This window comes from Xyrauchen texanus, chromosome 37 (assembly GCF_025860055.1).
Source record: "Xyrauchen texanus isolate HMW12.3.18 chromosome 37, RBS_HiC_50CHRs, whole genome shotgun sequence".
Classification (NCBI taxonomy): domain Eukaryota; kingdom Metazoa; phylum Chordata; class Actinopteri; order Cypriniformes; family Catostomidae; genus Xyrauchen; species Xyrauchen texanus.
The window spans coordinates 36,260,580-36,273,102 of NC_068312.1; the positions used below are offsets into that span (position 1 = coordinate 36,260,580).

The 12,523-nt window shown below is 39.0% G+C and overlaps 1 protein-coding gene across 1 annotated transcript in view; it reads left to right on the forward strand.

Moving 5' to 3' along the window:
- The window catches only part of dpysl2a (dihydropyrimidinase like 2a), a 32,557-nt gene that overhangs the window by 17,182 nt on the left and 2,852 nt on the right, over window positions 1-12,523 (forward strand). Inside the window, exons 6-12 of the mRNA XM_052108280.1 lie at window positions 103-183; window positions 401-469; window positions 2,790-2,910; window positions 5,762-5,918; window positions 6,926-7,067; window positions 11,483-11,653; window positions 12,069-12,248. Of these exons, the coding sequence (XP_051964240.1) occupies window positions 103-183; window positions 401-469; window positions 2,790-2,910; window positions 5,762-5,918; window positions 6,926-7,067; window positions 11,483-11,653; window positions 12,069-12,248 (921 nt within the window). The remainder of the gene's footprint in view (window positions 1-102; window positions 184-400; window positions 470-2,789; window positions 2,911-5,761; window positions 5,919-6,925; window positions 7,068-11,482; window positions 11,654-12,068; window positions 12,249-12,523) is intronic.

The window sequence follows — 12,523 nt, forward strand, 5'->3', positions numbered from 1 at the left end:
GCATGCTGTGATCTACACCCCATTTCCTGTAGCTTTTGATCCACAGCAGATGATAACACACACACAGCACTGCATTGACAAACAAAACTTCTGTTGTTATAGATGTATGAGGTGTTCAGTGTTATCAGGGATCTGGGAGCCATCGCACAGGTGCATGCAGAGAATGGTGACATCATCGCTGAGGTAAGCCCACCTTTCCTCTCTCTATCAGGTGACTCTCAACGTAAAGGGACAGTTCACCAAAAAAGACGATTTTGTCATCATTTACTCTCCCGTATGAGGATAAGTTTTGAAGAATGCTGCTGCTGCTCTTTTCATTCCATTCAATGAAAGTGAATGGTGACTGAAGCTGTCGTTTCCCTAACATCTGCTTTTGTGTCTCTGGTGGTCATGTTTTCAGGAGCAGAAGAGAATTTTGGGATTGGGTATCACTGGTCCTGAGGGACATGTCCTGAGCCGTCCAGAGGAGGTACTGCTTATAAACTGTTAACTATATAACAATAGCACGAATGAGTTAAATCCAAGTCTTTTCTGCGCTCATTTACAGACACTCCTCACAGAACTGACGGATTTCTTAAAGAGACAGTACCGATTTTTAGCTTGTGTTCTACAGTACAAATCAATGTAAAAAACTTTTAAATAACATAAATAATACAATAAACAAAAAGATGTATCAAAATATGATATATCATATTTATAGATTTAATACATTTTTAAAAAGCAAAAATGTGACAAGTGGAAAACAAAGTAAATATACTTTGTAAAATTAATATTTTAATAATGCACCTAGTTAGAAGGTCCCCTGAATAATTAACAGCATTAGCTGGGAGAGAATTTCTTACATATGTAAGCAAAATGGACATTATTACTATACAATAAACACATATGAATCTATATCGAATCGAATCAAGATCGGGATCGAATCAAGAGCTTGTGAATCAGAATCGAATCGAAACAGGAAATCGGTTTCAATACCTAACCCTAATCACAACACGTTTACATTTAAAAAAAAACATCTTTGGACCGAAGGGTTTTTAGCACATTACTGGTACTATAAGTGCATCTAAACATAAAAACACTTCTAAAATAACATTCAAATTTGCTGTTGCTGTATATTTTTGTTTGTAGTGAAATTTACTCAGTTATAAACACAATGTTTGTGTTTTATATTTATTCTTAAATACTGTTTATTGGTTTTGGGCAAGATACATTTTTTGATTTGTCCCCCAGGTGCCTGGCTACCTCAGCGAGTATTGACGCCAACCATGACCACTGGAGTCACTAGTTTGAATTCAGGGTGTGCTGAGTGACTCCAGTCAGGTCTCCTAGGCAACCAAATTGGCCCGGTTGCTAGGGAGGGTAGAGTCACATGGGGTAACCTCCTCGTGGTGGTGATTAGTGGTTCTCGCTCTCAATGGGGCGTGTGGTGAGTTGTGTGTGGATCGTGGAGAGTAGCGTGACCCTCCACATGCTGCAAGTCTCCGCGGTGTCATGCACAGCGTGTCACGTGATAAAATGCGCGGATTAACTGTCTCAGAAGTGGAGGCAACCAGGGCTGGACTGGTAATCTGGCATACCAGGCATTTTCCCGGTGGGCTGACGCACTTTTGGGCCAATCAGGGGTGGACTGGCCATCAGGAGAACCGAGCGGGCCGGTGGGTCGTCCGTGAAATGTGCCGGATGGGCCGCGACAAGCAAAAATGAGCCACAAATGTACCACAAAACGGTAGGGCACTATGCAGAAAATGCCCCCTCAACAACTTTTGGGCCAGTTGCCATGTAAAACCCCGTGCCGATTTCTCTCCCCAGTCCAGCCCTGGAGGCACCTGAGACTTGTCCTCCGCCATCCGGATTGAGGTGAGTAACCGCACCACCACAAGGTCCTACTAAATTAGTGGGAATTGGGCATTCCAAAATTGGGGAGAAAAGGGGATAAAAAAATCTATAAATAACTAGCTTCACTAGTAACTATTTACTTTGCAGTGTTGGGGAAGCTACTTTGAAATTGTAGTTTGTCAAGTTATAAGCTACTCATCATATATAGTTGAGCTACAGTCAAGCTACTCCTTTGAAAAAGTAGCTAATTACTCTACAAGTTACTAACAAAAAGTAGCTTAAGACATTGAAGCTATTTAAAGAAGAGAACTGTAAGATGATTTAATTTAATTCTGCAACCAGAACAGTATTTATCTGGCATAAAAACCATGAAGATCATCATTTAAGTTAATCATTTATTTGAACTGGTTCACTTACATGAATAATTACATGATTACCTATTTTTTTCAGAATGCTACACATATGCAAATTTTTACCAGGTTTATTTACAAGAAGCATCCAAATGAACCGATTCACTTTAATGTTTTGGACTCTTCGTAAAAACAGTGAAGTAGCGGTTTGTGATGCTACACCTTTACTCGTGGTTAAAAGTAGCTTGTTACTGGAAAAGCTACTGGACTATGTTGCTACTTTTAGTTACTTACTCCTCAAGTTTTAAGTAGCTCACCCAATAATGCTTCCCAGTTTATATTCTTTGGAATTCTGCACTAAAACACATTTATGGTTGGTTTCCTTTTAGGTGTCAGGGGATTTCACAAGCACTTTTCCATTCTCAGTGCTTTTTGCTGCCAAAGTCACTGATCAATAGTATCAAACACGCATAAACCTTTCAGAAAGTTTCAGCTGAGTCGTTTGGCACACATCAAGTGCAGTAAGCATTCAGGATGTGCTTAACAGCACTTTACAGTGGATGCATCTGTAATTTGAGCTGAAGGTCTGTTGTTGTTTTATAGGTGGAGGCTGAAGCTGCAAACCGGGCCGTAACTGTGGCCAATCAGACCAACTGTCCCCTCTATATCACCAAGGTGATGAGCAAGAGTGCTGCTGATGTCATCGCCCAGGCCAGGAAAAAGGGTACGACAGTTGTGTGATCTGAAAGTACCAACGATTTATCGCTATTTAACTAAATCAAAGAACTAGAAAACTGGTTCTAAAATGATTAAAGATGCGACAAATGTGACATCGGCTTTGTTCCAAAGCCTTATAAGGTGCCTTCCTAGATAGCATTTTTAGGTATCACAAAATCACGAAGTAGAGAACGAGCCGTTCTTGCAGCTTTGTTTCATTGCAGAGGAAGATTTCAGTTCTGAAACTTACAGTATGTTTTTGTAGTACAATGACCTTTTATGTCAAAAGACATGTCATGACCCCTTTAAAGGGAGAGTTCACCCAAAACTAAACATTCTCTCATCATTTACTCACCCTCATGCCATGCCAGATGTGTTTGAATTTCTTTCTTCAGCAGAACACAAATGAAGATTTTTAGAAGAATATCTCAGCTCTGTTGGTCCATACAATGCAAGTGAATGGTGACCAGACCTTTGTAGCTCCAAAAAAATCACATAAATGAAACATAATATGAATCCATACGACTCCAGTGGTTAAATCCATATCTTCAGAAGCGATATAATAGGTGTGGGTGAGAAACAGCTCAATATTTAAGTCCTTTTTTATTATAAATCTCCACTTTAACTTTCACTTTCAGATGTGAAAGTGAAACTAAACAAGTGAAAGTGAAAGTGGAGATTTAGAGGTTTAGAGAGGGTTTCTCACCCACACCTATCATATCGCTTCTGAAGATATGAATTTAACCAATAGAGTTGTATAGATTACTTCTATGTGTCTTTTATGTGCTTTTTGGAGCTTCAAAGTTCTGGCCACCTTTCACATGCATTGTATGGACCTACAGAGCTGAAATATTCTTCTAAAATTCTTTGTGTCCTGCAGAAGAAGAAAGTCACACATCTGGGATGGCATGAGGGTGATTTAATGATGAGAGTGGGTTTTTGGGTGAACTAACACTTAAACACGTGTTTTAGCCCCGATTTGCAGTCGGGTCGAGCACTAATTGACCCCAGTTTTGGACCAGTCATATTTTGCATAGTATATAACGGGTGCAGACTCTGATTTCTCACCTTTAGACTATGATTGCATCTCTTCAAAGGTTATCAAATATGTTTGATATTTTAGAGCCAAATTTCCACGACAATCCATTTTATTTCCTCGTGAAACGTGAAAATGTGCAGAGAATGTGATGTTACATTTTACGTTTTACATTTATTACAGATTACTTGTGTAATATATTACTTTACAATGAATCATGCAAGTAAAATATAAAATGTTCTACGTTTGATAAATAACAGAATTTTAATAATGGCGATTAGCCATCCATAATTAGAGTTCGACATGTTCGGGGTTGCCAGATTTCAATAGGTTAAATATCCCCAATCAGACTTTTACACTTGCACAGTTTGAAAATATTCTCTCAGCGTGACTTTTATTTGTTCAATCTGGCAAACGTGAGCACGCGAGCTCTCTCTCTCTCTCTCCAATGCGAAAAGACGCCGGTTTTCTGAAAACACCTGCAAAAAGGTATTTTGGAGTTTGATGGTTTGACCTGTCCTTTCTAGTGTTCATATGAAACTTACGCCACTGACAGTCATGCAAGTTTTCAAAAGTTTCTCACACTTTCAAAAATGGCCAAGAGAACAAATCAAGAAAACCTTTTGTCTTTCTTTAAAAAAAGAGAACAGAAGGTAAGATATTGCTATGTGTAGAGTTAGACATACAATACATACATGTTTTTAACTCATAAAACTCAAAATGCTTTTGTGTGTAGAGCAAATTTGTTACAACACTGTTTAAGCATCCTTCATAGAAACAGCCCAAACTTCCGTTAGAAAAAAATGCATGTGTGACAGTGAGCCAACAGTCTACATTTACATTTACATTAATGCATTTGGCAGACGCTTTTATCCAAAGCGACTTACAGAGCACTTATTACAGGGACAATCTTTTCTAATGCCCTCTGATTGTAGAAAAAGGCTTTTATTGTCTTCAGATGACTGTATTTTAATCAACAAGATCCCCATAAAAAGAAAGAAACCGTGAAAGAAAACAAATCAAGTGCTAGTGTGACAATCTGTCGAATTTAACACACCGGTGCTCTCATTCTTAAATGTTAGTCTGGAGCCGTGTAAATAAATAGATTGCTGTGTCATTGCAAGAATTAATTTGCAAGAATCAACAATGGTTATGTGGGACAGTGGGATAGAAGTGTGCCATGGTTGGGAAACACTAGTCTAGAAAAACCTTTTTCCATGATCATAACGTGGATTATTTTCACAATGCATCCTAAAATACAATAACAGAGGGTAACAGGTGCGTATTATGGCCACATGTAATGAAGGGTCAATGACAGGATGCACCCGCCCCGTCACTATACTGGGGCATTAGGACCCACAGTGACCACAGGGTGAGCATCCCCTTCTGGACTCCCTAATACCTCTTCCAAAACAAGTATGTTACAAATCGACCACTGGTCATGATCACGACCTTTTGACCATTCCTCACCTGGGTAGATATCATGAAGTGATGGCCTGAGGTTAGTAACATTGATATAGTATAACTACTACGTTGCTATAACTACTTTGAGTTGTTATAACAGCCGACAACTGCACAAGTTGAGCCTGAACGTATTTTACCTTCTATCAACACTTTAAAATGGTTGTTGTTCTTTATCTGGATCGCTCGTTTTGGTAGTTTTAACATCGCTTCTTGTGGTTTACGGAACCAGAAAACAGTCCAGCTGTGATCGGAATCATCATACGCCGCCCAATGTTTGGTCGGGAAAACTGTGGCTAGAAGTGCCAATGAGCTTTAAAGAAACGTAACTCTTACGTGTCGCTGCTTTGTACCTTCACAGGTACCGTGGTGTACGGGGAGCCCATCTCAGCTAGTTTGGGGACGGACGGCACTCATTACTGGAGCAAAAACTGGGCCAAAGCTGCAGCTTACGTCACATCTCCCCCCCTCAGTCCCGACCCCACTACACCGGACTATCTCAACTCCCTGCTCGCCTGGTGGGTGGACACAGCTGCTCCATTGCCTTAAATGAGATTACGGTAGTTATTTGGAACCCAGTGATTTTTTTGTAAAGCTTAGGAATAGTCCCACTGTGTATAAACATGCCTGCTGATTTGTTCATAAATATTGAATGAAATACGCAAAGATAACAGTAGTATGCTACATTATTAGCACATGACTTCATTCAGCTACATTGCATGCTGACATACAGTTTCATTTAATATTAACATTATCATTAATGCTATTTATTTTTGCATTTTTAGTTAAATTTTGTGGGATAATAAGCTAAGCTTTGGACAGTCCCAAATAATGAGTAGGGTTCCCATGTACGTGGAATACATGTCAATAATCTTGTTTTCTAGGGCTGAAAACGTAATGGAAATCTCTTTATTTTCTAGTTTTTCTCTGCTCTGAAATATTTCATGAGCTATATTTTTTCTTGTGTAGATTAAAATGTACTTGCAAGCCATAGTGATGTCCCATTTGTCAGTGGATCTTTCTTTTTCAATGAATTAGTCGAAGGGGTTCACAAATCGGTTTTCATTTGCAAATTAAAATTTCAGAAATGCCAAGAAATCTCATGGGAAAACATTCTTCACACTGGAATTGGAAATTCGAGATCACTGCGTTGTGGATACGGTATCCCACGCAATGCGTTTGGAATGGCATACTACCATACTACTCATACTATCTTTGCATTATGAAGTATGTATAAAAAGCAGAGTGTGCACACTTTCAGCATGCATGAAATATCTGGGTGACTTAAATGGACATTTACCATTAAATGTGCAGTATACACCCAAGTCAAGTGTTGTGTTGCTGTTAATGGGCACAGAGTCATGTGCGATCACTAGAGGGCACTATTACACGTCATAACATCCTCTTATGATGAACTAGGAAAAGCTACAAATGATTAAGAATAATATCTCTTAATGATCTTTAATTGCTTGTAGGGTATTTGATGAGCGCTTTAATCCTCTTTTACAATCCTGTGTTTGTGCAGTGGTGATCTGCAGGTTACTGGCAGTGCCCACTGCACCTTTAACACCTCTCAGAGGGCCGTTGGCAAAGATAATTTCACCTTCATCCCAGAAGGAACAAACGGCACTGAGGAGAGAATGTCTCTCATCTGGGACAAATGTGTGGTGAGTGATGATACTGTATATTATATGCACTACAGCTATTGTACTTTATCCATTAATATAAATTAATACCATCTAGGATTATTATAGTTTTTATTTTATTTGTTTTTAATTGTAATTAAGTACAAGTATTGTTCATTGTTTTAGGTGAACTAATCTAATTAACTAATGTTAACAAATACAACTTTATTCCGTCATTTTTTTTTTTAAATGTACGCATTTTAATTTCATTACAAAATGCCATTAAATTTAATTGAGTAATCTTTAACTAAATAAAATAAACTAAAAACCTAAATATTTTTATTTTATTAATTTAACTGTGTTAAAAATTACATAACTCAATTTGATAAAATTGTAGTTTTTTCTTTTTAATGTAGTTTTTAAATTTAATTGTAAATAAGTACATGTATTGTTCATTTATGTGAATTAATTTAATTAACTTATTGTAACGAATACAACCTTATTCAGTTAAAAGAATATATTTAAACATTTACGCATTTTATTTTCATCACAAAATTCCATCGTATTTAATTGAGTACTCTTTAACTAAATAAAATATCCTAAAATCGAAATATTTAAATTTTTATTAATTTATCTTTTACATAATTCAGTTTGATAAAAAAAAAATTATGAAATTGAAACGTGTAGATCTTAAAAATGGGCTAAAATATATATATATTTTTGGGCGTGTAAAGTGTTACCATTTTTATTTTAGTTTTTAGTATTTTAGAACAAGCAAAAAAAGGGGATTCGCTATATCACAAAAAAAAGATTGTTTATGCTTAAAATGTCAAAGTCCCCCTATAGAGTACATGTCAGTACATATGAAAGTTTAGAATCTAAACTTCTAAACTAAAAATAAAAACCATCACTTTTGCATTTGTTACATAAAATAACAAAATAAGGCCTGAAATCATTCGCGTCACAATTAGCACCCCCTAGAGGTAATAGGGTAGAAATATTCAAATGAATATAAAATTATTTCTCATAGCACCTAAATAGGCAAGTCATATATCAAATGAAAGCTTGCATTCTCGGGAAAGTGACTATAACATATATTTTGTTGCTCTAATACCACAGTTTGAAATATTTTCAAAATAATCACAATCTGAAATATGATTTCCGTAAGACATCAAATACAAACATCTCATTTATGCGCCAAAAACATTTTAGTTCTCTTACAGTACCTTAGGCAGTTTAAAAAAAAAATCTATTTTTAAATTGTCTGTGAGCTTACTTGGCTGTATAATCTAATAAAATTGTTGTATATAATCACAAAGGGGAGGATCTCAGCTTTCTAATGACACCTAAGATTGAGCTAGTCCACTCAAGTGGCCGAGATAGTCAATGAAAATATGAGGCTGGTGCATGAACTTAAAATTAGACTGAATGTCTATGGACAAGCCTATCTGTGAGGGCTGAAATGCATTAGAGTGCCACCTACATTTCAGATCTGTCAGTTGTGTAGAATGTGATAGAGGAAAAGATTGGTGAATTTACATCTGTGCGGTTCCTCAAGGTTCCATTCTAGCTTCTGATAGGCTCTATTTTTAAGAAACATAGTTGGGAGTGGAGGTGGTGTAGTGGTCTAAGCACATAACTGTAATCTTGTAATCAATAGGATGCTGGTTCGAGCCCCACAGCCACCACCACTGTGTCCTTGAGCAAGGCACTTAACTCCAGGTTGCTCCAGGGGTATTGTCACTGTAATAAGTGCACTGTAAGTCGCTTTGGATAAAAGCGTCTGCCAAATGCATAAATGTAGTTGATCTTTTCATTGCTATGCGGACAACACCCAAATCCATGCACCTTGGGAGAAAAAAAAACCCTGATAAATGTAGCTTGGAACCCTTGCTGGCCTGTCTATCAGATTTAAAATCTTGGTTATCATCAAATTTCATACATCTTAATGAGATCATTGTGTTTGGCCCATCTGAGGCCTCAGGTATGCCAACCTTAGGGTGTGTTCACACTTGTAGTTTGGTTCTCTTGGTCCTCTTGGTCCGGACCAACAATGAAAATGATACATTTAGTCCAGGTTTGTTTAGCGTTCACACTGGCTATTTTAACACCGAACCTAACGATACAAAACCGAAGGCATCGGGGAAAAGTCACGACCTGATTGAACAGCTTTTATGACGTATATTCTTTTACTGAACTTACCGAACATCCAAAACAATGCTAGGAAATGCGCTCATGGATGCTTATATGTATGTGGTATTTTTACCAGCTGAGAACAATGAAGAGATAATAAAATGTGTAAAGGATTCAAAACAGCGCCAGTAATTCCTCCATTGTACACACAAACAAAGATATGCTACAAGGACAGCTGACGGTCACCAGTACCGAACTGTAATTGGGAAAATAGCTCCTATGCTTGAGGTCAATATTAGGCAAATTAGTTCCTGTTTTTGGTCCGTTTAGACGTCTTTGGTCCATGTTGTGTTCATATATCAATCGAACCACACCAGAGTTTGTTTGGAAGCGGACCGAGACCCACATTTCAGGTGGTCTCGGTTTGCTTGTTTAGTGCGCACCAAGGTTTGTGTGACAGCGTTCACACTTGTTCAAATGAACCGCACTAACAGAGCAATCGCACCAGAGTTCGTTTTAATCTAACCAAACCTGCCAAGTGTGAACACACCCTTAATCTTGGTGAACTAGCTCCTCATGTCAAACCATTGGTGAAAACCCTGGGAGTATTGTTTGATTGTGACTAAGGGGGCTTTCACACTAGCACTTTTGGTGCGCACCCCGGTTCGACTGACGTCAGAGTTTGGTTCGTTTGGATGATGTGAACGCTGTCTTCCGAACTCGGGTGCGCACCCGCGAACCGTACTCGGGTCCGCTTAAAAAGGTGGTCTGGTGTACGGTTCATGTGAACTCCAGTACGTTTCGCTGCTGATATGAACGCAATCGAACCAAACCGCGGAAGTGAACCGCTATTGATGACGTATAATGTGGTCGTCAGTCTCACACGCGTCACTTTCAAAATGAGCAGAAAGGGTTTACTTTCGTGCGTGCGTGTGTATACACTTACCTTGACAAAAAGCGGGATTGACGCACACGCACTGCAAGCAGAGAGATGATTTCTGCTTGCTTTCGCAAAAATTGTCTTCGGAGGACAGCCCGCTGTCTTTTGAACGATTTCAGTATTTTTGCGGCAGACAGACGCAAGTGTGTTTCTGTATCTTGATGTTGAAAACAAAACCAAAGGTTAAAAAAAAGAAGAACAAATGTGAACCGAGCAAGTCTATTCATTGAATTTTGACGCCTTTTCATTTCGCGGTTATCAAGCAACACGATTACGCACCAGCTGCAGCTTCATGACGCTAAGCGTACCGCTGTTCGGATACAAATATATAATGTGAACACAGTCCATCGGGGGCAGGAGGGGGGAGCAATCGAACTCGGGTTCGGAACAGGCAATCGAACCAAGTGTGAAAGCCCCCTTAAAGTTCGATAAACAAATAAATTCTGTAGTCAAATCTAGTTTCTTCCACTTACGTATCCTAGCTAAAGTCAAGTCTTTTCTTTCAAAGATGTTGAAGGGGTTGGGTGCCTGGGTAGCTCAGCGAGTATTGACGCTGACTACCACCCCTGGTGTCGCGAGTTCAAATCCAGGGTGTGCTGAGCGACTCCAGCCAGGTCTCCTAAACTAGGGAGAGTAGAGTCACATGGGCTAACCTCCTCGTGGTCACGATTAGTGGTTCTCGCTCTCAATGGGGCGTGTGGTAAGATGTTTGTGGATCGCGTAGAGTAGCATGAGCCTCCACATGCTGTGAGTCTCCGCGGTGTCATGCACAAACGAGTCACGTGATCAGATGCACGGATTGATGGTCTCAGAAGCGGAGGTATCTGAGACTTGTCCTACTCACCCGGATTGAGTTGAGTAACCACGCCACCATGAGGTCCTACTAAGTAGTTGGAATTGGGCATTCCAAATTGGGAGAAAATGGGAGAAAAAATATACATATATTTTTGAAAGGGTGATTCATGTCTTTGTTTCATCTAGACTTGACTACTGACATTTACAAATGGTTCAGAATGCTGCTGCCAGGTTTTTGACAGGTGGGCGCAAACGCAAACATATAACCGCTATTTTATTGAACATACTCTGGCTGCTGATTCGCTACTAAATAGTTTTTACAGAATATCTTAGATATGCTTCTTGACTTGTAGAGTATCTTTGTCTTTAACTGCTCTTTTATTATGTACTTATATAGTATGTTTTCATATTTTGCTTATTTTGATCTATTTTATTTTTTGTTGTAATGATAGTACAGCACTTTGGTCAACTGTTGTTGTTGTTTTAAACTGTGCTATATAAAATTAAATTGACATTGACATTGACATTGACATCCCCATGAGAGGTTTATGACCTTGTCTTTATGAAAGATGGATGTTCTGCCTCACAGGTGACAGGTAAGATGGATGAAAGCCAGTTTGTGGCTGTGACGAGCACCAACGCCGCCAAGATCTTTAACCTGTACCCACGTAAGGGTCGCATCGCCGTGGGCTCCGATGCTGATCTGGTTCTATGGGACCCCGATGTCACCAAGATCATCTCTGCAAAGAACCACCACCTGGTGAGGATAGAATAGAGGTTGTAACTCTAAAATAAACAAATGTTAGTCAAGTTTTTCTTGCACTTAAAAACATCATATTTTAGTTCCCCATGAGCGTGCGTTTCCACCCTCTCTCTGACAGACGATGCTGCTGTCCACTCAGATTTAGTTCTGCCAGATTTAAATGCTGATGCGATCAAATATGCAAAGATGAATAATCAAAACTGGCAAGAGTTTTCTCAGTCTGGCCAGCTCTAATTTTTGGGTGCCACAGGCTTTGCAGTTATTTGAGTTTTTCTATGACGGTCTATTATTGTTGTATCACCTTTTTGAGATAACCCCGCCCATAAATAAACATAATGAACTGTGGCTGGTCAAACAATCACTTCCAGTCTTTCAGTGTTAATCTTTTTTTCTTTCTCTCTGTGACTCTCAGGCGGTGGAGTATAATATCTTCGAGGGCATTGAGGTACGTGGAGCTCCTGTGGTGGTGATCAGTCAGGGGAAGATCGTATTGGAGGACGGGAATCTTCACACCACTGAGGGGTCTGGACGATACATCACCCGCAAACCCTTCGCTGACTACGTCTACAAGAGGATAAAGGCTCGCAGCAAGGTGGGGTTATAGATATACCTGTACATATACATTTATATACACATGTTATTATAATTGCTGGAAATTGTAGGGAAACATCAGGTGGGACATTTGTAGATTCCCAGTGTCATTCTATAGCATTTATAGACAAAACAATTCCCTTAATGCCATCAAAGATGTATGTGACTTTCTTTTTTCAGCAGATCACTAGTGAAGATTTTTAAAAGAACATCTCAGAAAGCTCCAGAAAGCACATAAAGGCAGCATAAAAGTAATCCATATGACTCCAGTGGTTA